Source organism: Apteryx rowi, unplaced genomic scaffold (genome assembly GCF_003343035.1).
Source record: "Apteryx rowi isolate R43461 unplaced genomic scaffold, aptRow1 scaffold_5, whole genome shotgun sequence".
NCBI classification, from domain to species: Eukaryota; Metazoa; Chordata; class Aves; order Apterygiformes; family Apterygidae; genus Apteryx; species Apteryx rowi.
Genome location: NW_020450760.1, coordinates 6,937,448 through 6,964,151, shown reverse-complemented (window position 1 = coordinate 6,964,151; position 26,704 = coordinate 6,937,448). Strand labels below are relative to the sequence as shown.

General features: G+C 38.7%; 1 protein-coding gene across 5 annotated transcripts in view; it reads right to left on the bottom strand.

Moving 5' to 3' along the window:
- Positions 1 to 2,188: 2,188 nt before the first annotated feature.
- BTBD7 (BTB domain containing 7) overlaps positions 2,189 to 26,704 on the bottom strand; it is a 42,277-nt gene continuing 17,761 nt past the window's right edge. The window contains exons 4-12 of one of the 5 annotated variants that reach the window (XM_026079417.1): positions 21,001 to 21,209; positions 19,248 to 19,323; positions 16,793 to 16,953; positions 16,348 to 16,491; positions 16,000 to 16,113; positions 14,298 to 14,487; positions 10,605 to 10,783; positions 8,963 to 9,391; positions 2,189 to 7,160 (exon numbers count right to left, since the gene is read on the bottom strand). In XM_026079417.1, the coding sequence (XP_025935202.1) occupies positions 6,345 to 7,160; positions 8,963 to 9,391; positions 10,605 to 10,783; positions 14,298 to 14,487; positions 16,000 to 16,113; positions 16,348 to 16,491; positions 16,793 to 16,953; positions 19,248 to 19,323; positions 21,001 to 21,209 (2,318 nt within the window). In that variant the 3' untranslated portion in view covers positions 2,189 to 6,344. Of the gene's footprint in view, positions 7,161 to 8,962; positions 9,392 to 10,604; positions 10,784 to 14,297; positions 14,488 to 14,510; positions 14,671 to 15,999; positions 16,211 to 16,347; positions 16,492 to 16,792; positions 16,954 to 19,247; positions 19,324 to 21,000; positions 21,210 to 23,119; positions 25,481 to 26,704 lie in introns of those variants that run through there. The other 4 variants (XM_026079418.1, XM_026079419.1, XM_026079420.1 and 1 more) reach the window with 4 other exon arrangements.

Genomic DNA, 26,704 nt, shown 5'->3' with positions numbered 1-26,704 from the left:
TTCCAGCCTTGACCCACTTGACTCTGGGCAGTTGTGAAACAAGGTGTGTAGTCCCATCACTGCTGGCATCTCACCCTAGAGTGTGGTTTGAGCAGGAGAAAAAAGCAGAACAGGATTATGTTTCTATTGTCTTGCAGTTCTCAGCATTTAATGGGCTAAAGTAGGGGAAAAATCTAGTCTGACCACAGGGTGCCCAGAGGTAACCACAGTTGGGGTTATTTCCAGCTCTGAATTCAAATCATCCTAAACTGAAACACTTAACTTTTCAAAAGTTTTATTGTTCTCCCTCAAGTACATACAAAATCTCCTTAAATGCCAAGGTCAGAGGGAGAATTTAAGTACTGTCTGTGCAGACTCTAGTCAGCTATGGTTCATCTTTCCATTGAACTAGAAAGTGGACATCCTGTCTGCTAAGCTTCTGTGTAAAGTTTCATATTACTGTAGCATCACTTAAACCTCATATGAAATGCATACTAAAACTGGTCTGACAAATCTTCCTGAATTCCTTCTCTTTCCTCAGAATCCCTAACTCAAACAAAACTATGAGCTGTATGTAGAATATGTACTCTTTGAGATGTTTAAACTGGCACAAACAACTCCATATTGCCTTCCAGTACAGGATGTCATTCTTGTTATTTATGGCTTACAGCATGTGGTCCTCAGGGTAGCTGCTGGATAAGAGATCATGTGTGCTTCTGAGATCATTTCCTCCTGACTGACTCAACATCCACCTCTGAAACCCAGGTGACCTGGAAGCAGCACTGCTCAACGGGCCAAGACAGCACTCACAATCATGTTACTTGTAGTTCTTGGAAACACATTTTCCTTACTGGTATTTCCCAGTTCCCTTTTACCACAGTCCAACAGGAACAGGATATTCAGTTATTTTGTCATACAAAAAACGGTTAGTGCAGGTTAGTGCTACCTTTGTGTCCTGGGAGGGTTGTGCACTAGGGGTGTTGCCTCAGGTCCTGTTGACCTTGTCTCGCATGTTCAGCACATGCGGACACTCTACACCATGCAGTGACAGCACAGCCCAAGGTATCAATGTATTAATAAAAACTGCTTACTACAGAGTTGGCAGGTGCAGGAAATATTTTGAACTAAAGCTGTAATTTCCACAAGAATTAGTTCCTGTAGCCACAATTCACACCATAATGTCAACACTGAACACACATGCTGTTCAATTCTTGGCATCAGCCTGTACTAAAGTAATGGAGCATAGTTTACCTGAAGTGATCAGCAAGTACTTGGACATAGCACTTAACAACTCACCTTTCAAATCTCCATCCATTTGTGCTTTCTTCCCAGAGGCTCTCCCCTAGATGAACAGGAATCTTATCTTCTCTGACATTAAGATGAAAGAATGTCATAAAAAAAGTAACAAAATGAAAGTATTAAAATTTCTCTGTTTTAGGAAGTTGTTCTTAAAACTTATCTTCTTAAAGGTAGGAATGAAGATAAACCCATAAGATTATACTGTACTTTTCCCTTCTTTCCCCCTCCTCCCCATTTAAGCCAGGAGATAACCCAAAGTATTCTGCTATTGTACATCAAAGTGAGACTAGTCCAGATTTTCTGCTGCTGGATGACACACTTCTAAACTTTAGTCATCTCGTTGAAGTAATGGAAACACTTGTTTTTTGTGAAACAGATTTAATGAATATTCAGCTGACATAGCATTCTCTTCTTGAATTGCAGTTATTCTATGTTTAATGAGTGTCTTTGTCTAGCTGCTCCGCTCAGAAAGTAAACATCTAGATCAAGGGCTAAGTCCTGCTGCCTGAAGTATGGGTAATCCTATTGCTTTTAACAGTGAATAGTCACAGTCAATTGAGCTCCAGACCGAAGAACTCACTAAACAGTATTTCACCGTAACAATTTTTAATAAGTTGCCTGAACAGCGTCACTAATTATGTCTTTTATTTTTACACTGGTTTGTAATATAACCTTGATGTTCAAAGCATTCTTTTTTTTTTTTTTTTTTTAAGAAGAAGAAGAAATTATAAACTTCATCTTTTTGCACTTCTAGGGCGCTTTAAAGTTTGAATTAAAATACTCCTTTCCCCTCCATGGAATCAGTCAGATAGAAGGGTTCGGAGTAATGATGACACATCCTGTTCTGCCAATAAGTCAGCACTAATTTAGCAGCCTGCTGATAACAGTTAAATCAGAGAAGTCACACATGTACATTCTATACAAGCCATTTATTTGAAATGCCAGCTATACGTAGGATAAAGTCAGTGTTACATGCTTCTCAGCAACAGTAGAAAAATAGAACCAGTGAAAACCTTTTTACAATTGTAATGGTACTCAAAAGAGAAATGTATTGTTTTACAATGCATCACACAAGACTAGAATTCAAGTCTGGAGGTACCTAAATAAAAATACTATTTTTTTAAAAAAACACTATGTACAATTGAAGCGTAAACAAGTTTTACAAAGTACTGGTTATGCAGGTTGTAGAAAAAACACTTGCATAGGACATGAAATCAGTTTAAGAAAGTTTTCTGAGCCTTTAGCATTGAAGGCACTTGACTTTATACCAGTAACAGCACAAGGACAAGAAACAAAAATGTAACATTACAGAAGGCAAGGCTACCTTCTGGAAGTACAGATAATTACAGAACCCCCAAATACAGTTTTACAGTTATCTTTCAGCTGTTCCCTGCATTCAGCAGAACTCAGCACCCTTCTACCATATAAGCTTATAGTCAGTCATTAGAAGAAATTAACAGTGTCTCAAACAGCATGTGAATTCTTTCAAAACATCCGAAAAACAAAGAAACCTATAAGACAAATAAACACTTGGGACATTCCAAGACCAAAACCAAGGCTTACAAGTAAGAAGGGCCACAGTCACTTAATTTTCAGAAAGGAAACTGCTTAAGAACAGGAAAAACAAGAAACTGCAAATGAACACAGCAGTTGTTAACACACAACTACAGCAACTCTATGGAACAACAGAACGTTTCAAAGGAAGAATCTTTTTCCAGGAATTAAGTTATTCATCCATACATTAGGGGAAAAGGGAGGGGTAAAGAAGAGGGGAATTAGAAAGTTTTTGCATGTTGCTTACTATTTGAGAGTCTGAACTCTCTCTTTAATAAAACACCAAACAGTAATCTTCCTCATCCAAAAAAGCTTAATGTTCATACCTCTATCATCAAGCAAAATATAGTCATCAATGTTTTCCATCCAATTTATAGGAGGAAAAGGAGATGTTAATTTCCAGCCTAATCAGAAAGTGCTTCATGTAAACAAAGGTCTTCTGTACTGATCAATAAAATATCAGTAGATGCAGGTAGCATGGCTATTGGTTTTGTGTATTAGGAAGCTGAGACAATACTGTCCCACTGTATCTACTTTTGGGGAGTGAGATGTATGAACACTAGCTTCTGAGTAATACTTCTCTAAAGAAGGATAAAGATAGTTTCTCCCTTCACCACCATCCAACTAGGTAGGAAATCCTATCCTGAAGTATAAAAATACAATTCCATTAATCTGACAAGTATTTCTCTTCCACTTGAAGCCAGCTGTTATCTTCTTCCCAACTCAAAATATGCAACTGAAAATGTAGATTGTCCAAGTGGCCTGATTGTCTTATGGCCCCAAAAGGACTTGTCTTTTATTTTGCGCCTACTTTTAAATACTAGTTTCCTTTTAATACTGCTCAGCTTCTGAGATCTCAGAAGCAATTACATATTCTAAAAAGCAGACACATTTCCCCCTCCCCCCCCCAAAGCATCTCTCACTGGCTTATTTGCAAAGCCAAACCATTTCATGATTCCCCTCACACAGTAACCTCCAAATGACTCAGTCCTCCTTATCAGCCACATCTCCACAAATGCCAAGCTAAGAGTTATTGACAACATCTGCAGATTTCAGGCCCATCTCCCTCCCAGCACACAGTGCCACACCTAAATACAGTGGTAACTAAAAATAGTTTCCTCTGAAAGTAGATCTATCAATTTTAGGTAAAAATAAATTATTCAGAATACTAAGTCTTCTCAGGACAGCTACGACTTAAGTGATTCAACTACTTTAACAGACTAACAATGCAAGTGCAGCGAGTTTCAGGGTTTTGTGAAATGAGTGTTAATTTGTTTCTAGCGCTCATGAGCATGAAACCAAAGTGTTTGGTTAGAGTTATGCAGTAAGACAGCACTGTGCTCAAATTTTCAGAATATAACCAATGAACCTCAGTCCCTAACCTGAAGTAGCCTTACCCCCCTACTGATATCTTCTCATATTTAAGAATGTTTTACACTGCAGTTCTGAGGAAATCACACACATTTGTGATGAGGCCAGGACCACTAAGTGTCTTGACTGTGGTCAAAAACCAGATTAAAAAAGGCTGACAGGAAAAAAAAAAAAACAAAAAAAACCCATCTCCCCTCACCCTCAGAACACTTGCATCACCTGTGCAGTCTAGCTAAGTTTCTCCTCCAATCCTATATCATGCCTTAAAAGGAGCGTCTGCAGGGCTTTCATAGAAACAGAAGGCCTGTACCTGCATATGCAGAAGACATTATGATTTATGGTTCAAACACCCATATTTTCATTTATCCAGAAGTTATTTGGTAGATTGAAAATTCAGTATTCAATATTTCAGGAAAAGGGTGTTGTGCATGTCACGCCTTGCATATTTTAATGAAACAGAATGGGTAAGAAACTGCCATCAGCTAAAAATGAAAGTAATGCTGCAAGAAGATTTCCATTTAAATAGTATTAAGTATTTTGAACTGTAGGAAACAACCCAAATCAACCCTAAAAGAGTCCTTAGGTCACACCTGGGATTACAGTTTTCAACTACAGGAAAAATTTTTCATTACAGAAGCTTCCTTTAAAAAACCCAAAYAGGTCTTTACCAGCAGTGACTACACTGCATGGCACCACCACTGCGGCCTCATTACATTTAGAATAGGGAAGAACTGCACAGTAAGCACTAAGAGGGACATRCTGAATAACTAACTGCTACACCAGTTGTATGGTTTAACCTCAAGTCAGGGACAGGGAACCAGCCCAAATCACTACCATTCCCTCTTCATTTCATGTTAATCGATGAATCTCTCATTTCTGTGCTTTAGAAAAGCAAGGTCAGGGAAGTAGAAATGTAATGTAAGAGCGCTAAAGCTTCACACATTTAATGGTGCTAAAGCAGTTACTCTTTGCTTTGATTTTGTTCACAGAACAGTTGCAATTATGAAGTCAGTGACACTTCAAATTAGCTAAGGAACACTGAATGACATCACTGAGAATGAAGCCCTTTTTTTAAAAATCATAGGCAGGACAAAGCAAGGCAATAAGCAGTCACCTCAGCACCCCTGTCGGAGAGGCAACCCTATCAACTGGGGAGTTATACTACAGGCAACAGCATAAGATACTGTGCCTTGTCTTCCTGACGCTAGGATTTAGCATGAATCCTCAACTCTGGTTTTCACCTACCCCCACATAAAGGTAGCTGGAAGAACAAGTTATTACTATTACTTTTACAGTATTTCTAGATTTATTTCTGCATGGGCAAATCAACAATTCTAGTCTGACTAGTAAGTGCTTCTTGGTGATCGTGGAATTGTCCATGGTCACAGCTGAACCACAAAGCATACAGAATTAGACTGTCAGATCCCAGTGAATTTCAATGGAATCTGGACTCCTAAATATCCCCCTTTGCTCTTAAAAGCCAAAATACAATTCTTGGGAGCGGGCTTGCTATAAGACCAGCTGCCAGGACTTTTCAAACAAAACACTATTAGACTGGATTCCTGATGTAGTGATAAGAATCAAGACATTTCAGATCTGAACAAAAAACCAATCTAACTAAAAATGTAGTATTTTAATGTGCTGTTCTTTGGAATTCCTATAATTAAAAAATAAACACATTGTTACTATCTCATAAGAAAATACATTTCATAATGTGCAACCCAATGCACGTGGGGAATTGGCAGGTGAAAGGGAAAATGCAAAAGTATGAAAATACAGTCCTTTAAATGCAACAATAAAGTATAACATATTAGTACAAAACTAATACACTAAAATAGATGTACAGGTGCAAAAGGCTACCAGGTTGTAGAAAAAAGGTGCCAGCTTTTTTTAAAGGCTTAATTAAGTTTGCTCAAAAAAAGAAAAAGAAAAAAGAAAACACACAAAATGAAACCAGAAGCATCATTAAAAATAAACTGATAGCATGCTGTCTCTAATAAAGCAAATGTATATACAAAAGAAATGAGCAAAGCTGAATTTATCTGCTGGCGTGAATGAATTTATCTGACAGAAGTCAGGCCAAAAGTTAAAGAACGGTATGTTCACAACTCTTAGGCACAGAGAAATATTGAAGGTTGCTTTCATAGAGCAGATTTTTTATACAGGAAGTCTGGTTTGCTTGGAGACCTCCTTCCTCTGCTTACTCCGTCTTCCCTTTCCAAATCTGCATTTCTCTGTGTTCCATGTTCCAATGGCTCATCATCTGCCAGTCTCCTACTTGGTCTCTCGTCTTGCATTTCAGAGGTGTATGCAGAGAGCGAAGGTCTGTTAGAGGTTAGGCCATAGGTTAAGTCAGTTTCCATTTTTGTTCTTCCCCTGATGTGAACTGGGCCACTACCAGCATTTTCCTGGGTAACCAATGCCAAGTCCAGTCGCTGGGGAGGTTGTTCTAAGACATCGAGGTGTATCGGCTCAGTCTTTTGTCTGTGTTGATGCCCGTCTTGGGAGAGCAGGTATTCCCTCCTAGAATCTTCTTGCTTTTTAGGAGATATCTGGGTAGGTAGGTAGGCTGACTTTAAGCCACTTGGTGATGCCTTATTGTGGCTATATAAATCTGGGCCAAAATACATGCCTTGTGAAGGTGAAGGACTGTGTCTGTTAGGTGCTGGAGTGGAAGGTCTGCACGCAGCATTAGAGAAGTCATAGAAGTCAGGATACTCCTGCTGATTTTCTCGAGCATCTACTTTTTGCTCTATTGCATGTTTCTTTCGAGACGTGGGCATGTGCCTACTCTGAATACATGAAATGTGCTGCGGTGGACCTGATCCTACCTCTGTGACTGCCTGGCTTAATTCTGTGTCAACAGTGAGTTCTGGCAATCTTCTGTCTTTCAGAGACATTGCTGACACACCCATTGCAATATCTGGCATCAGTTCATTTAGCAGGGGCTGAGTACACTGGGAAAGAAAAAAAGAAATTAGTCCATGGAAACAAAGCAGAAAAACATAAACCATATCTAGGGTACTTTCTCTAATTCAGAATGACATTTTCCTAATCTGTCTTTGCCTAGACTAACCTTAGCCAGCAAGTTCCCTGCGTTGCTTGAAGAACAAATGTATTCTCCATCCTCCACCTTCCTGCTAGCGTAAGGTTTCTTCATTCCTTCATGAAATGGTTGTGCTGCAGTAATAGTTGCTTCCTAACTATCTTATATTTAATGTGCAGTAAAGTGAATTACAAAGTACTATTAAACTGTCAAAATGTAACAACTTGCAATTATTAACCTAAACAAGGTACTCAGTGTAGAACAAATGTAATACTATAACCAAGAATTTCAGTGCAGAGGAGCCAGGAAATGTTTGTTCCCTCACTATAGATGTAACCCCTCTGCTTAAATTTCCTATTTTAAAGCACGTTAATTGCATGCACACCCATGTGTGTAGGAACACAAAAGCCTAAGGGCTTAGGGGGCACTAGTTACAGTGCTGACAAGATCCACAAAGTGTGCGGAAGTTGCAGCACTGCATTCTTCTCCTTGCATATGCCTGTCTTTGCAGGATTGCTTACAGGGATATCAGTCTCCCAGAGGGGTTAAAATTTCTACTTGTATTTACTGTGTCTAATGAAAGACATTTTGCTAATTGTTGTTAATTACTAGTACTTCACAAGTTGTGTAAAGAGCACAGAACAAAAATATCCATATTAAGTCTATGCTTCTTGCATTTTTAATAGAAACAATCTAATAACGACACTTCTAATGTGAAGGCAAACTGCGCACAAAAAAAAAATCAATAGATGAACATGTTCAAAATTATGTCAACTCTTGCAGAAGAATCAATACCTTATTTCCTTAATGAAGTCAGTTTTGACCAAGAAAAACAGCCTTATGCTACTAAATAAACACTTGAATAGACAATAACTGATTTGAAGTTAAAATAATTTAACCAAAAATATAGAAAGGAGTGCAATGTATTTAGGACAACTGCTAAATAAGAAGAAAAATATATCCATGTTTCCATTCAGAACTCCAGAACTCCTGCATCTGAAGGGCAAGTTCTCAGTATGACAAAACTGCGCACTCAAACAGCGGTTTCACTGCAGAAATGAATGATCTAGTTCATTATTTAGCATTTCATGTACTTTACAAGGCCATGCCTTTGCTTAGCATCTCCTATAGTTAACTGTTTTCATTACGTCAGTTCAGCAGCTATAATTATCCCCTTTAAATATTAATCCATAGTGAACACTCCTTTGTATATGCAATTACGAACTTCTGTTTGCCTAGTCATTTTAAAAACCTCTTCATAGCCATCAGGCTTTCACATTCTCCACAGGCTCTATACAAATCTATTGACCTCTGGAGTGCTGACCTCTGAATAGCCAAAACACCAACAAGATTTCCACCTGTGAATGACAGCGTGCAGTTCACCACTGAACTTATGCTTTGCTTTAATGTAGAGCATATGTAAGCTATTTCAGAAGCTTAACAAGTCCCATTTCACTCTCCAAAATGCTCCTGCTCCAGGAACAGTCAATCTCCCAGCAATCAGGCCATGCCTTTGGCATGCAGAAGGCTCATGGCCAAGTCTTCACTTCCCCCCTTCAATTCTGATAGAAAATTCTCCTGAAAAGCTAAGATGCTATTTTATCTCTCTTACTAAGCCAAGTTACTTCAGCATGAGAATTTACTTCAGGTCCTCTCAAAAAGCTGTTTTGAATAGCCAGGGAGGGGCAGAAGGGGAGAAATCAAAGTACTCACTACTTGCTTCTCCGCTGCCATGACTGCTGCTGCTGCGGCCACTGTTTGCCTCCCCAGACCTGTAGTGTTAGTGCAATCAGGAGGTGCTGCTTTAACACTGGGCAAGTAGACAGGCGGTGCAGCTTTGGGAGCTGTTCGGGAGTGGAACAGTGAATGGTTACAAGGGTAAGAAAAGGAACGGGAGGGATGTTGACTTGGCACCCTTTGTTTCCAGCCCACTTTGAACTGGTTGTGAATAGGAGTTGCTGGTGGGTGGTATGGAGGTGGAGGAGGGGGCAATGGTGGATGAAAGGCCACAAAAGAGTCCAGTTCTGTAAACATGGTTTCTGCAGTGGGAGTGCTGTTAACCCGACATCGTCCAGACTGTCTCATTGTCAGGAGTGGGCTTTCATCCCCAAATCGCTCATCAGGAAAGAATTTGTGAGGATTCTGCAAATGGCAAAAAACAGGTAACCAAAGTAAGAAATTGTCTAGGAAAGTCTCCTCTACTGACACATATCGAAACTTGCAATTTGGAAATCTGCCAGCACCCTTACAGGCTAGTTCTACCATCTAAAACATGACCAAGACTTTAGGTAATTACAGCTGCCATGGAATAAAAAATCTGAAAATAAGACAAGAGGCAGATTCACTATGTGATAAAGTTGACCATCAAATGTTTTTGCTAAACACTGGGACTGACAATTTCCCAGTCCTGAAGTGTACCCTATCCAAATCTACTGTATCAGTTAGGTCTTTTCCTCCTCTTTGATTCAAGAATGAATCGCAAGCTAGAATTCTAGGTGTGCTTTGACTATTATGAATAGCCTCTTTGATAAGGAATTTGCAGCCTTTAAGTTGTTTGAATTGTTCACTCTGATTATTTACCATTTATGCAAGCAGTCAGTTAAAATCATACCATTCTTTCTACACAGTTATTTCTTCAGGTCTTAATGATTTAAGTTTTTAAAAAGACTGAGGCAGCAAATTTTGAACCTCAGAAAGTAAGGAGCAACAACTCATTCACACATGAATGCCCTTGTTTGTATGCTATAGTTACTGCACAAAAACAACTCTCCACACATTTATGAACAGCCAATACTCAGCTGAGACTAAATTATAAACAAAGATATAAACTGGTTTTGCAACATTTYATCACCTGGTTCCAGCAAGGGAAGGACTAATTCAGCATTCTTTAACTCCTAGAAAGATAGCTTTTAAGAGCCTTCAGTTAAAAAACAAGTCAACTTCTACTGGTGCTTCCTTGTGGAATCAAACCAGCTTGTTCTACAACTAGTGTTTTATCCTACAAAACAAACAAACAAAAAAAMCCCACAAACCAAAACTCTTTAATCTCTATCCACTTAAAATCTGAAATTCAACTTCATACCCAAAATCTGGGACAGCAAGAGCACGCTGAATGGCAACAACTTTTGAGAAAAATATTCATACTTTGGAATTGCACATTTATAGATCACGTAAGTCAGATGTAACAGTCACTCCTAAAGTTATGAAGGCTTTTCAAAGCATCAACATTTTTGCACATGCATGTGCACAAGCAAAGTAATTATTTTATTGCAGATGAAACAYCCAGGTCAAATCACCTGTAAGCAGACTAGAGCCAGAATCAATACTGTTGTCTTATACAAGCAATTTTTCATACCTGCAAAAGTTCAGCAGCAGCATCAGAAAGTCCAAATTCTCGCAACACACGAATCTGAATCTCATAACTGACTGTGGCACCTTCTCCACAATTGAGAGCATATGCTCTTTGCACCTGCTCAGTATGACGAAGCTCCTGCAGCCGTTTGATCATCTCTTTTACAACAAGGAGATTGGGAACTGGAACAGGGCAAAGGAGGAATAGTAGAGATTACTTTTTGAACTATAAGACAACGAGTGCTATCAGAATGGTTAGCCTTATTTTTGAAGGAAAAATCCAACATCAGGCTGCTTAAACTTATCTTTTTTAAGCAGCATTCTGCCAAGAACAGCTTGACTTACGCATATGCCTAATGCATCATTACGGGATAAGTCACATGGGATAATACACACATCATACAAATGGTAAAGACATACACCATTTTTCCAGCTTCTGCTAAAGTGAACCACAAGTATAGCCTTCTTTGTAAACCCCTTATGATGCAAGAATTTTATGATTTGAGGTGGGATGTGAGGCAGGATATCTTAAATAACAACCGAATGTTCCCTCATGAATACTGCAGGCCAAGAATTCATTGAGTTTTTTTGGCCTACACTTCATACTTCTGGTGGAATTCCATAATCGCAAGACCATAATAGCAGTATATAACTGCAGAAAGAGCATTTAAAAAAAAATTACACAAACTGTAAGCCAACATAAACCTGTTGAATTATGTTGTTCTATGCAGCCATACTGAAATCATTAAAAAAAAACTTTCTAAAAGCAAATCATATGTAATTTGGGGTATTTATCCTGTTGCACAACTTTCTCATGCAACTTTTTGCTGCTGTCTAATGATGAATTATATTTTATTGTGGTCTTTTTGTCCTCAGGAAAATGTGCCTATCATGAGAGAAGTCAAATCCAGATTTCTGAATATGTAAATCCTGGCATCTGATCTGTCACCAGCTTTACAAGGGTTATGTATTACCACAACCAGATGTCCATAATGAAGGCTCATAAAAATTAAATGGATCAGACAGCAAGAACAGTGTGAAAAGGCATTTGCATTACAGAGARGGAGAAAACCCAACAGCATGTGACTACAACTGTTTCCAGTCTCACAAAGTTTACATTGGTACATGAGAAATAAATGTATGTAGCGCAAACTGTTTTCTTTTTGACGGGAGGTTCATGTACTGGAAAAAAAAAAAAAAAATCTATCCAATCTTCAAGTCTTGGAAATAAGTTTACCCACCAATTGCTCTGAAAAGTCCTGGTTTAACAGTCATATTTAGATACACCCAACATTTTACTAACACTGAAAAAAGGATTTTAGAGAAATTCAGATCAGCTCTCAAAAGAATACTGGGCATAAAAAAAAAATCATTGGAAATTTATTATGCAAAAGTGCTATCTTCTCAACCCCTTCTTTTAGTATTATTCAGGTGAGACAAATAGTATAGGCATTATATATATGAAAAATATGATTCTTGCAAATCAGTTGCAGGATTTCCAGTTCAAATTGAAACTTGAAAATACCTAAGGAAACCCAGTTACCCGCAGAATCTAACATCAAAGCAGAAGACAGATTTCAGCAGAGGTTCAACTCATTTTAGAATACTGTTGCAAGAAGAACACCAAGACATGTTGCCAATAACATTTATGTAAACCCAGTCTATGGAGAACAGGTATGAGAAGAGTACAAGGCACAGACAGAGAATATATGCTGCAAAGAACCTTCTGCTCTGAGAGGCCAGCCCAAGGGGCACTGAGGAGATGTCAACTAGCTTCCCCTCCAACAGTTCCTGTCCGCTGTCTTTGTTTCACAGATGGATTCCTGCATGAGTTAAGGGTTTGGTATATGCCTGAATCTCCACAAACTGATTTGGTCCCATCTACCCTTCTTAGCTCAGGGAACTGGCAAAACAATCAAATCTTTAACATAATTAGAGAACTAAACAAAGCAGGCAACTACCAGCACAAAATACCTATGCTCCAACTGCTGGCTGGGCTCACAGCTCATACCATGCTCAAATCAAAGGGCTGGCAATAATTCCTATGCATTAAACAGAATCCAGTTGCAGTGGAGTTTCATATGGGTCAAGATGCCTCAYTGATTGCCACCAGAGCCAGATTCACAGAACACGAGAACTTTTGCAAAACACTGCAGACCTTTGGGAACTTGTTTCCTTTGCCAATTTCTTTGGAAACTAGGGTCTAACAAAGCATTATAAATAAAACGCAAAGTCACATCTTTTGATGAAATACTTAAAATTCAATTGATGGTAAGTGTATTTATGCTTTTCTATAAAGGAGAAAACATCTGAATGCTCCTGAGTCTCTTTCTCTGGAGGTCACCTCTAGGTGACCCTGCTTGAGCAGGGGCGTTGGACTAGATGATCTCCAGAGGTCCCTTCCAACCTCAGCGATTCTGTGATTTTGTGATTCTGTGCTGTAATGCACTCAGAGAGGGAAGCAGACCCTTTTCTTGATGGCATATCATCATTATTGCTTTTCTACATACTCTCAAATTGATCCATATATACTGAAATGCAATACAAATTTAAGGAGAGACTGAGTAACTTCATGGAAGAAAAATGCATTTAAAGTTACTAATTACACAGAAACCCCATCCAACATAGGGCGTCTCTGAGCCCTGRTTGAAAGTGGTCATAACTTTACAGGGGTTATTTTATGTGCTTGTTCTACTACACTTTCTTATGCTTTCACTTCTGGTGACCCTGGAAATACGATAGCAGACTAAGTTTGTTCCACTTTATTGAATTTCAATTTCCGTTGGTCATTTAGACATCTAATCCTGTCCACCAAAACATCCACTGACCCTCCCAACTTGTTATCAGCTGCAAATTTTGCCAGTGTATTCAGTATGCTATCACACAAGGCATTAACGACGGGAAAAAAAAAGTAGATACTCCAGCAATCCCACCTGATACATCCTTCCAATTTTGTACAGAAAGACTGAATGCATAAATGCAGCCAAATGTATTACAGTAATTTCACGACCATATTTCCCTAGCTTGCTTATGGAGAATGTCAAATACCAACTGTCCTGAAGTCAAGAGAGGCCATATCTACTTCAGGCCACTGCAAATAATTACTCTGCCATACAAGGAATTAAAATGGTTTGATATTAAAGCTAATATGGATTTGTCAAACTGGTGACAAATGTGTTCTGACTGCCTACTTTGATATTTTTCTGGAAAACTGAGTTAAGCTGACTGCCCTGTAAGTTATTCCCTCCCCCAACAGATTTTGTTTTGTTTTTAAATAAATCAGTATTTTTCCTTTTTACAGCCTTCTGGATCTTACCCATCATAGAGGACTTGTGGTAGATAACTGAAGATCACTCTGATAATAGAGATCCAAGCTCCAGTGAATATTCTAGGGTAAATTTTATTACTTCCAGGTCTTTCAAATTGCTTAACTAAAGCAGGTTAAAATCCAATACCTCCCCCCAACTCCATCTTACTCCCTAACTTCTTACTATGCCATCTGAATGTAGATAATCTCTTCAAAGTAGATCATACCAAAAGATACTTCAAGTGGGTGAGTGCAAGAARCCTGAAATGTGAAATACTCCTCTCTGAAGATATCAGCATTCAATAATTCAAACTCACTCCCCCTCTGCCCCAAAACCCCCAGCAGCTCACATGACAGCAAACAGCGTTACAGATGCTCTAGCAGCCTTACCTGGGATTTCATTGGCTATAACTGACGGAGGACTGGACTGGTTAGTGCTAACTTGCTGGTGGGTAATCATATGACAGCACTGCGGCACCGCGTTGTTTACCATGTAAAGGGTGTCTGGCACATTGGACATTCGGACCATCCGCAAACGAACGAGATCGGTTTGTTCCACCATCATCTCATCCAACACTGACTGCAACGACAGCCATTAGAGCCCTCGTGAAGGCATTGCAGAGGCACATGCGCCAGGAGCTGCTGCAAAGGCAGTCCCAAGGACACAAGTCTAACAATACCTAAACTGTACGTCCTCCAGGTCCCAAATGGTATTTGGCTTTTCCAGAGCATTTTCTATTCCATTTTCCTGTCATTATCAAAGCTGAATTTCAGAGCAAACAGCAGTCGGATGAAAAAGGTCAGGGAAGACTGCTTGTTTATTTTGTAACTGTCAGATTGGAAGCAACCATCCCAAAGCCAGACCCTGTGGGTTCTGCCTCAGACTGTTACCTATATTTCACACACTGGCAAACTGAGTTAAACACACTAGCTTGCAAATGAGATGTGCTTCCGTCAGATGTCTTAACTGATAGAAAGGGGTTTATGCATACCCTTGGTTAAAGGTCTCATTCAATGCTGAACTAAATTGTTTCAAGAAGTGGGAGGCTAACAAAGGAATAGAAAAAATTAATTGAAATCACTCATAAGCAATTTTTGCACTTCACAATCAAACTAAGAATAGTAGTATTTACCAAATAGAAGAGGGATGATTCTCATATTTACTAAAGTTGAACAGTTAATGATACCTTTAAAATAGTAACAGCAAAATATATAACTAAAAAACAAATAGGATTCCTGACAGAAAAATAGTATTTAGAACGTACTTTTTGCCTTAAGATTACTGCTAAAGCACTTCCATACTGTATAATGAGTACTAAAAGAGTCAAAGCTTTCATTACATATTCTTTAACACATTTGTTAGTTTAACAGTCCAAGATACAAAGATACAGTTTTAACCAGCTAATCTTCCTTCGTTTCTTTAGTGCCACCTGGCCGTCTAATCTTTGTGCCCAAAATTTCAAAAAAGTTTGTTTTCCACTCCCCTCAAAGAGGATAATCAATGACAACTCACACTTAGACAATATCTTCTTCAGCACAGGGGAAAAACCTCTGCGTTCACCAGAGCAGTGTTTAGAGTTTGTAGGCAAGATGGATGAACACACCTTCACCTAACCCTCCTGTTCTGCAGTCACCTATGTTGCTGGGACTTAGGGCAAGAGCTGATCAATCAGAGCTGCTTAATTTGTGACATTAGCTAGCAGTCTATGAGGGGCCCATTCTGTCAAACAGAACATGGCATGTTTCTGCCCCACACGGGAGTCATCTCCATCCTGTCACCAAACATCAACATCAGAGGTTCTGTGGTATCTTCAGTTTTACTGCCCTCATGCAGGACCTTAAATAGGGAAACTACTGCYGGAGTGGGACAGAAGAGACTTTTTCTAAAATTGGACACAACATATTTATTCCATTTTGCAGAGGACCAAAAGAATACTGATTATATTCTGATACTTCTTGGTTTTGCCTGAATCAAAGTCCTCTGCCCAGTGGAATGGTAGTTCTCCACCCAGCTCTGGTGGGAGCTGGGGAGCCTGAAAGACCTGGCACCAAGGTTGCTGACTAGCTGAAACTGGGACTCTCAGGCTCTCACCTTGCCATCCGCCTGCCAGGTGGGCTGCCGATGAGCTGGGCCGGCAAACTGGCTGGAAACCAGGGAGGTTTCCCTCAGAACGCTGCTTTGTTTCCGGTGGAATTTCATCAAGATCTGTCTCGCAAACATTTCAATTTCGACAAAAAAAAATTTTGTTGAAATTTTTCTGACCATTTCTAGAGACTTGAGCCTGATGATCAATCTTGTAAGTCTTGTTAAATTGAAAATGTTAGTATTTTAGGCCAGTACATGCAAAGAGAGACAAAACACACCAAAATTTTTCCCTGTTTACAGTTCCCCCTGATGATTCCAGTTTGGCAGTGGCCAAATGTTATTAACGGTCATTACCTTAGCCTCCTCCACATATGGTGAGAACAGTCTTGGCCTCACATATATTCCAGCATTTTTTTGCCGCAGCCAAGCATTAGACTTTCCACCTTCTGATGTCGGTAGCATGTCTGAAGGAGGTGTGCTAATCAAGCCTCTCTTCATCTTTAAGAATCAGAAAAAAATTTAATGCTTTATTAAATAGACAAAACACTGCGTATGGGAAAAATTTGCAAGAATTTTGTTTCTTACATGGAATCTCTACACAATTTTTAAAAGTCTTCTGAAAGATTCAGAGTACAGAAAATTTAACGGGGGTAAGGGTGGAAAGGAAAAAAAAAGTCATGTATTACTCTGAGTGATGACATCTTAGGAATTATTTCTCAAAAAAGAACACCCCGAACTTCTGTAGCATTTCAAGTATAAAGATCCTGGAGATAATATTTGTATGAGAAGATTGACTTACTGCATCGCTCAGCACTTCACTGCTCATGGGTAAGATGTGCTCAATGCGGACAAAAGGTAGAAGGGGGGACAGAATCTCTCTGAGCTCCTCAATATCAAGATCTCGCCTCTTTACCCCTCTTTTGTTCACACTGTGAGCAGTACCACTCAGTAAATTAGGCTCTGTGAGAAGGAACAAAAAGTAAAAAGTCTACATAAAATAAGAGTTTAAAAGGGAAAAAAAAAAAAAAAAAAAAAAAAAAGAACATTGTTCCACAAAACCAGTTCATGCACCAGAATCCGACACAAAGCATTAGCACAGTCAGGTGCAGTTTGTACAAAATGGGTGCTTTGTTCAGCTGTCAGTTTCAAAATGTAAACCAGGCAGAAAGGAAAAAAAAAAGTGTGCTGGGTAGAGGTTTATAAGGCTCTGCCTAGAGCTATGCTATGAAAACATTTATCCCTAGCTACTGGCAGTTCCCCCAAGGACTCTCTCCTGCAGCTCCTCTCCCTTTCCCCAGTAGTTTTCAGAAACTTACTTTCTACAAATTAAAGCCAGCCAGAAGAGACCACTGGTATAAATTAACTAGTCTCAGAGGTGTAACCACCTAATAACAGCTCTGTCAAGCCAAATCAAGCTATTCTCATTGTGTTCACAGGATACCTATTTAAGCCAAGAGTGGATACCTTCTGAAAGACTGCAAGGTGACAAGATGACATGCTTGCATCGTTCTCCCTTCTCCAGTTAACTACCCTCACCTACATTTTAGGTGCCGTGCCCAACCCAAACTTGACTAATTTTAGTCTTTGGTGAAACCTGTCCAACATACCCATCCTCCTTTCAATACACGCAGCTGAAGTTTTGGCCACAGAGCATTACRACACAATTTCTAATGCTTTTAGGTATTTGACTGACAACATTACGTATTTAGAGCTGCAAAAACAGGAATGTCATTGAAGAAATGTCTTACATTCAGGCCAAGTTACTAGACAAAATATRGCCTTAACCTGACAAAACTTAGAACTCTTTTCTCCTTTTGCATGTCACATTATCTGATTAACCTGGGAAACGGAAACCGAGTTATTTATTTAATGAACACCACAGATCAAGAAGATTCAAATGCATGATTAATGCATGTGATGACGCAAGTGCATGATTACTCCAAATGAACAGCTTCTCTACCAATCCAGGTCTGTTACAGTCTAACCGGCTCCATTATATTCCAACTTGTCCTAAGATAAATATATATAAAATCTCATTTTGAAGGTAGGAGGCAAATACTTATTCAAATCATTAACAGTACATCTTTTAACAGACCTTTAGTTGTATAAGATGGCTATGACAACACAACTGTATCACAACCARTAACAGTGGATTTCAATAACATGGTAAGCTCTCCAAACACAGTAACTGCACCAGCATGGTTCTGCTCTTACACAGGCTGATTCTGTCTTTTTTTTATTCCTCTCATTGTATTACATGACTGTCATTTTGTAGGTGTGGATGAACTACAAGCTACTTGCATTTGTACTTGGGGAAATATATATTTAACCTGCTTCCCACATCCAACACACGCAAGATCACCACTTAAATTATGACTGTAGCAATAATGTGCATCTCAGCTAACAAAAGGTAAATTTATTTCTACTTTAGAARAAACATTAATACCACTTAATGGCTTGTTTCTCACTACCAGAGACTTCTGTGGGAGAAATGTACTGAAACTGAAGGAAAAGGTTGACACAGTAAACTAACAATAAAACAAATGTGCATGAAAAGCCTGTATCAGCACAAACTAGAGGATACTAGAGTTTTCCCATTTACTGAATTAGTTTCAAGAAAAATCACTCTGAGGCAACATGAAATCAAACAGACTATTAAAAAATCAGAGAATCATAGCGGACCTTTGCATATCCTCAGTACAACATCTCCCCCCTTTCCCCCCACCCAGCCTCACAGCAGGGTAGGGCAGGTTGCCCAGGACCATATCCAGGAAGGTTTTGAACATGTCTCCAGGATGGAGACAACTTCTCTGAGCAACCTGTTCCAATATTTGACTACCCTTACAGTAAAAAAGCTTTTTGTTATGTTTAAATATCAATTCCTCTATTTCAATTAGTACCCTCATCCTGTCGCTGGGGGCCACTGAAGTCTGTTTTCTTTACTCCTTCCCATTAGATACTTATAGACATTGATAAAGGTCCCCTTCCACCCAATCCTTTTCTTCTTGAGGCTAAGCAATCCCAGCTCTCTCAATGCCTATGGTTTTATTTTTCTAGAGAAAAGGGTTGTTAAAAAAAAAAAAAAAAAAAATAAATCATCCTTTTAGTGCTTTTGTTTAGTTTGGACTATACTATGAGCAGTGTAGATTAAGTTTCCTTAAATTATAGATTACCCACAAAAAGGGCTGACATACTTTTGGGGGGTTTTTTGTTTGTTTGCTTGGTACTGCATGTTTGTTTAAAAGGATCCTTACCTCGGTCTGCTATTCTCTTCATCAACTGGTGTTCTCCCCATTTAATAAGATATTTAAGAATATCTTGCTCACTTGCCTGGTAGAAAGAGAAAGTCAGAAATCTGTATATGCTTAGTTTAATAGCACACTGAAAAAAATCGCATACCTTTCACAGTTATAAAGAAACACAACTGTACCAGGAACAAAATAAATATTTGTACTTTCTGATCTGCTATAACACTTGCTTTAAGTATTTTAGTTAGTATTGCTGATATATAAACTCTGAAAAAATGTAGCAGAAATTACTCTGCCCTCCTACCAAGAAAAATTTTCCTACCAAAGCAATTTTCAAAGATTCTGGAGCATTTTGCCCACTTTTAAAGACATATCTCATTTTAAAAATAAATCATCCAGTCTGCTGCTTCTCTTCTCCCTTGCACATTTTTAAGTAGTCCTTCCTAACCCACACCCCTAAATTGTCATTCTTTTGCAGCTTCTCAGCTTAACTGTTTATCATTTCTAAAGTCATAATTTCCAATAAAAGTCTTGGAATAAGTTCGTGCTATATACACCACCTAGTCATTCTCTGCAATCCTGCATGTTGCATTTTAAAACAGGGTTTTCAGCATGTCCTGAAGTTTCTAACAACAAATCTGAATATGAGTAAGACCGCTTAAAGTTTAAAAATTAAAGTCTTAAAGATAAAAGCTTAAAAAGGGAAAATGGATTTGAACATGGCTTTTTACTGCTTGTACCATCCCTGTCAATTTTCAAATGAGGCATTCTTCATCTTCATAGGAATATAAGACAGACCAAATTTTAGCTCCAATTCTAAATTGAGTTGCCCTATCAAGGAAACAAATAAGAGAAACAGAAGACGGATCCAGCAAGGGTGCGACTGTGACAATCGAAGCCTGTTCATTCAAAGACTTAATTGATTCCACTTTCAGTGTCTGGTGGGAAACAGATCCAGGTGAGATGTCAGTCTTAAAAACAGGCAGAAACATAGAGCAAGATAGATTTATGTAGGTTTATGCTCCGTTTTGAGCTTTGGTGGGGGTTCCTTATGTAGYGGATCAACTGAGCACAGATTTACAGATTTGTGCTGTTATATACTATACTCTCTAAACTTAGTATGAAGAATGAGTTTAACTAAAAAAAAAAAAGCGGGGGGGAACTATATGGCTGGTCATCATTACAAACACCTCCTCTACAGAGGAGAGGCAGCAAAAATCCACAAGTTTTCTATTAACCAGTATAGTTTTCTCCCCCTAAAAAACACAATCACTGGAGAAGAGTCATGAGAAAAATGAAATATTGCAATACTTGACAGAAGAGATAATTGATGATTACTAGTTTGTTTGCTCCTCCCCCGCCCCCAACTAGGATACACGTTGTCACAGCATAAGTACTACCACGTAATTTTTTATTAAAACAAAACAAAAAAAAAATGCGCCAGGCAAGTGTTAAGTCTAGAAATGCTTTATCTGAAACAGTTTGTAGCCGTTTCTAAACTATTATTAGGATTCCAAGCAATAGCATACACAGCCGGTTTGGGTTGTGCTACAAGCCAAAACCAGAAGAGTTTTCTTTAAAAAAAAAAAAAAAAAAAAAAAGTTGAAGTTACAATTAACATGTACAATAGAAAACTCAGTGTGCATACAAACACACTCTTGACTACAATTTTAAATGATCTACTCTGAAACACTTCTAGTAATGGTATAACACATCCTGCTTTGAACAGGACTAGCTGTATTCTGAACTGTGAAGTTACCTGTAAATAGTCAGACTGAATAGCTGTAAGCAGGTGGTCCTTGCTTAGTTCACAGAAGACATCTGAAGTCATGACCTGGGTAAACTCCTCACAGAGGAAATGTAATGCTTGACGATGTACCCACTTGGACCCATATGGCTGAGAACTCCACTTGAGAATGGCAATTAAGGTGTCTAGTGAGATGCTCTCAGCAATAATATCTTCACAGCCTRTGGAACAAAAGCAAAAATCAATAGTGTTGTTACAGAGGCACTTTGATCCTGAAGGAATAACACACATCTAAATAAGTAATATAAAGGAGCAGAGATTCCCATCATAGCAACAGTGAGAATAAAACCAGAAATGCCCTACCGACCAAGATCTGCAAACAGAGTTAAACTCCGACTAAAAGTTTAACGTATTTTTAATTGTGGCTTAGGACTTGGATTATACAATCGTTTACCTTTTAAAGCCACATGAAACGTCATTTCTACTGGTATGCCTGGATGAACGAATGGAAAACTAGACCAGTAATACTACAACCTCTTTGATTAACACAAACTATCCAAGTGTTTAACTTAAAGCTGCATGTTTGAATCTGAGCCACCGCTATTTACAGCAGACCCATAAATGCACATCTACCACAACAGTTCACAGAATGTAACTTTTGTTTTGTCCATACCACTTCATGTATTGACTTCTCTGAGACAAGACCAAAAGCTGTGAGGTGTTGCTGATTCTCAGCTACTCAGCACAGGATAAGACCAGCAAAGCTGAATTTTCTCCCTGCAAAGAAGGCAGGGAGCAACGGCAGCTGTAGACCACCACGCTGGCCTCCACACTGAGCAAGGCACAGAGGGATGCCAGGACAAAAAGCACCTCTGCAGTTAGGGAACCAGGAAGCGGAGTATCCGAGAGGCAGGTACACTCATGTTGAATCTGGTACGGCTCCTCTGAACCCTTTGCAGCATTAGGACCTGCTCTTCACAGAGTACAGGGCTTTTGAAAAAGCTGGGGGATATTTAGGGAGGTTTTATATTAAGAGACTGAAAGGACACAGAGCAGATTTGGAGGAAATGAGGGGAAACGTACTGCAGGAGGGCTGGGAATATGAGTGCCTGGACATGCAGCTGGGCTTACTGTGCTAAGACAGACATACCACAGTGTCAATAACGCAATGTTAGCACTTTGCTCATTTCGTTTTTACATCTGGTTCACGTATGCATAGAATACTATTTCTATTTGGAAAATAAAGATGGCAGTTTAAAGAAAAATTCCAGTTTTATAATTCTATATAAAACCAATCTACTATCAGCTACAGGCACAAAATTACGACTCAACTTAGTCCAAGAGCTCAGTAATGAGACAGTTTTGGATAAAGATACAGGCCATGAAAGCCATGGACTGCTGAGAGCAAGATGCCTACACTACAGTTGTTTTTTTTTAATACCTGATCATTTTTTAAACATTCTTGAAACACAGAAAACTAAGCTGTGACAGTTGTTTAGAGAACTGTATCTCATTACTGAGCTCTTAGACTAAGTTAAGTGTTTAATATAGTACTCTTAATGTTTGTCTTGACAAAAAACAAACAGGCTCTCCTGGTGCTAACACCTGAYATTTTAAACCACCTGCACATATGCAAAAAGCACTTACAGCAAATAATAGGATTAAAAGAAAATCTTACTTTTCCATATAGGTTAGCATGCAAAATGGAAGCGTCAACTCCATTTCTGTTGCAACTAATACTGTGAAGGATAAGTCATTAAGGAGTAAGAAGTAACAAGTTTTAAGTGAACACCATAATTCAGACAAGCAGAAAGATGTCTGTCAAAAGAACTACTGTTTAGGAGCAAAGTCACTGAAAAGGGAATGCTTAAGTAGTAGGGGGAAGAAGGTATTAGGAAGCAATAATTTAATGGGGCAGGTAAATTTATAACCTACCTCATGTTTAAATATACATATTTTTACTTTATACTATGAAAACAAATGTTGATTACAAGATGTTGATTACAAGAACGATATTCTACCTTTTAATTTTTCCAAACTTAATAGGTATAAAAGACGATAACTTGCATATAGAGTCAATGTCCAGTGAGAATGTTTGCAGCAGATTCCAGGAATATGTCTGAATGCAGATTTAGTTTTGGAAACACAACTTTTATTAATTTTTCAAAGGGAATTTGAGAACAATGCCTGCATCCTCAACAGTAATACATTTTAGCTGAGTTCTTAATTAAAACAGAATCTTTCTTCCACATGCACTTTGATTACATATTTTTCACACGTCTGATTAATCCCAGAGAAGGAAGGCCTTATATCAGTCTAGCCACTGATATAAGAGCTAACAAAAGCATACACACATTTCTAAAAGATGCATTAAAGGTAACATTATGTTCTTCATCCCATGTTAGATTCTCCATTTGCTTCTGACAAAGGGATGAGCTTTGAGTGATGTTTGAATGCATCTGCTTTGTCCTTTACCATTACTAACGTGGTAGGTCTCAGAACTTCCTATTTTCATTTAGCGAAGAATGCTAAAAGTTTGCTGTTTCTGAGAAAAATCCATTCAGAATAGCCGAGCTACAGTACAAAGAACAACAATGTCTTACTGTAGATATTAACATCTAAGCTGTATGGCAAACGCCAAACTGAAGTGAGCAGTGAACAGGCAGCAAAAGCTGGTTAGAGGAACTTGGAACATGAGCCTGACTGTTCCTAGTACAGGTGAAAGCAGGGGGCAACAACTGCTCTCTGAAATACACTACTTGTTTTTCGGAACAAGTTAAAGGAGCTGCCCTCTCCAGATATGAGAATTTCATAGAAGCCTAAAGGAAAAACCTCACTGTGGAGTCTTCAAAAATTCTAGTCCCCGTCCCCCTAAATTTCCTTGCCTTTTGGAGCTCAAGAAAATAAAGTGTTAAGTTAGCAGCAAACCTGGCAAGATCAGTGAAAGCTAATCAGACACTGGAAAATGCCTAGTTACAGCATGCTTAAGCAGAGTTAGCTTCCCTAACTAAAAAATGCAAAGCTTTTTGAAAAAATTTTCAAGGTTGTTGTACTAAGTCTTTCCCTGCTAAATTCTAACACAAGCTTCTGTGCATTCTAATTATATCTGCATGCAAGATGATTTCAGCAGATGATTATATTCCCCTGAAGTCTAACGATTACACCTAAAGAATTTCATTTCAAAGGCAGCAAGTAGACCCAAACATCCACTGAAATCACTCACAAGGAAACAAACTATAAGAGCAATGAGACTTATCTCAAAGTGAATGCCATTCACAGCATTTCTACATCTGAGTTTATTTTTGAAACAATAAGGATAGCTGCTCCCTGCAAAGAGGGAAAACTATTGCCATGAGAAATGCAGTTCTGAAGAGCTGAGTACTACTGATTTATAAAAACCAATGAACATCAGTTCAATCTTAATTCTTCTATCAAGTCTTATTATCCTACAGTCACCATTAACACAACATCAAGTGAAAAGCTTGCTTAGGATGCCTAGCAAATGAAACAGTGGTTTTTCCAAATAATTTTAATCTATATGTCAGAATAGAATGCATATTAAAAGCATTTCTTCACAAATAAGCATTAGGTGATAATGAAAGTGTTCTCTGAACACCTAATAAATTGGGGCATCCCAATTCCAGCTATAGAAGGAATCCAGTTTCTTTTTTTCTTTGATACAAGTTTTCCTTGCTTTAACACTCAGCCATTTGGCAAAAAGGCAGTCATCTAGCAGCCACAACATTGTTCCTCACAGTTGAAAGGAGCATTCTTTCCTATGAGTATTACTTTATAATATTCAGGCAGCGACAGCCTTTCCAAGATCTGTTTGCAATGTCCCAAAGTGCAAGCTTCTATGAGTATTAGTATCTCTCAGAGATTCAGCTTAGAGTTTAAGGAAATGAAAGATGACATTCTCTATCACACTTGGGACAAATGAAGAGCTCATGCACTCCTTCTGCTAGATGTTAATATTTTTAAGCCCTGCCTACGAACAGATCCTTTCTGCTTCCCCAGTTCTCTCTCAAATGCGATTCCACAGCCCTTCCAAACAAACAGCTTGAGCCCATGGTTAAGACACTAACTAGCAGATTGGAATTTTATCAAGACAGTTGGCAAACCTATTAAAACAAATTAAGTGTCCTCAACAATTAGCAAAAGTGGCATTAAGCAAAGTTCTTACTACAATATTTTTAGCTGGATCATTTTGTAGAGGGGACCCTCCCCCTAAACTCATACAAACTACTGGAAACAAGAAAAAAAGTAGTAAGAATTTATCTAGATGATGAACTGGGGTCCAAAAGCTACTGAATGTTTCCTTCAAATTGTCACATTAGAACAGATCATGTTGGCAGCCACGACCCACACTTTTAAACTTGCTGGCACTTAAAGAACAGTTCAGCAGTATGACTCATAGCTGGTCTGGACTGCAATGTATCTGGAAGTTGAGACTTCTTTCTCAAAGAGCACTCTTGCTGTTCCAGCCAACCTTCTGGCAGGAAGGAGGGGGAGGTGGGGAGGAAGAAGAAGAAAAAAAAAGACATTTGATCAGCTTTCTTCCCATGACTTAGAGACCCAAACATCCAAGTGTGTCCTGTACTCATCAAAAATTCTTTAGGGGAGGGTCCATGCACACAGGCTGTGACTAAACAATCACAAAAGCTAACCAACTTGTAGAGTGCTATCAAACAAGATCGTCCTCTTCTTATAGTCCACATCTCCTGTCCTTTGTGCCACAGTCATACTTGGATGCAATACACTGGTCAACTCATTTCTGTCAAGTCTGCTTCCAGCTAGAGCAGATCCCTAATCACACAAACCCTACTGCCAGCACAGAGAACAAACAAGCAGGCAAATGTGGAAGGCAGTGCAACAGCACCACTTTTGGCAGTCAAAATGATCTGTGTCAGATTCAAGTGACCTCCTATAACTTCAGAGACATGGCAATATGAATTTAGGTTCTCCACAGAAGTAGCTGTGGAGCTACTGTGGATTAGCTACAAGAACAGTAAGAGCAAGCCAGGAAACAGCACAAACAGGAAACTACAGCTTTTTAAGTGGTTACCATAAAAGCAGCAACTGCAACACCCTGTACTTTCCTGTAGTTGTATTGTGCACATGGGATCTTGCTCAGCCTCCATCTTTATCGTATTTTGATTAGTCCAGTAGTTACAAAACAAGCTAATTTTAGCAGCCTAACTCCTCCCACTCAACTAACCTTTTCTGCAGTACCACATTCTCTGCATCAAAGGAATGCTACAGGTTTCTGATTTCTTGAAGTTTTAGTGCTCTCCTCCATCTCTTCCTCAAACTTAAAAAATATATATATWTTTTTTAAATGAGATAAAGTTAACAGTTATTTAGACAACCAGGTACATTGCCACCACCACCACAAAACTCTGAAGCACACGAGTTTTAGTTACTTCCAGCTGAAAACTGCAGGAGTGTTTTGCAGCAGAGAAAAGACCTAATCAGTGCTAGAGACCAAGATGGTCTCAAAGGGCATTAATGGTCACCCACTTTTGAAATCTACTGCAAAGTCTGGTACCTTTTTTAAGCTACTTTTAATCCTCTTGATGATCTTTCTAAGCACAGCAGTATTTAAGACATGCATGTATTCCTATCCTTAGGAGGCTGAATTCAAAGTGAACCTGTTATGGAACTGTTAAAGTGYATAGTATTGTTCTTTGCTTTAATTTAAATAGAGCTGACTTTT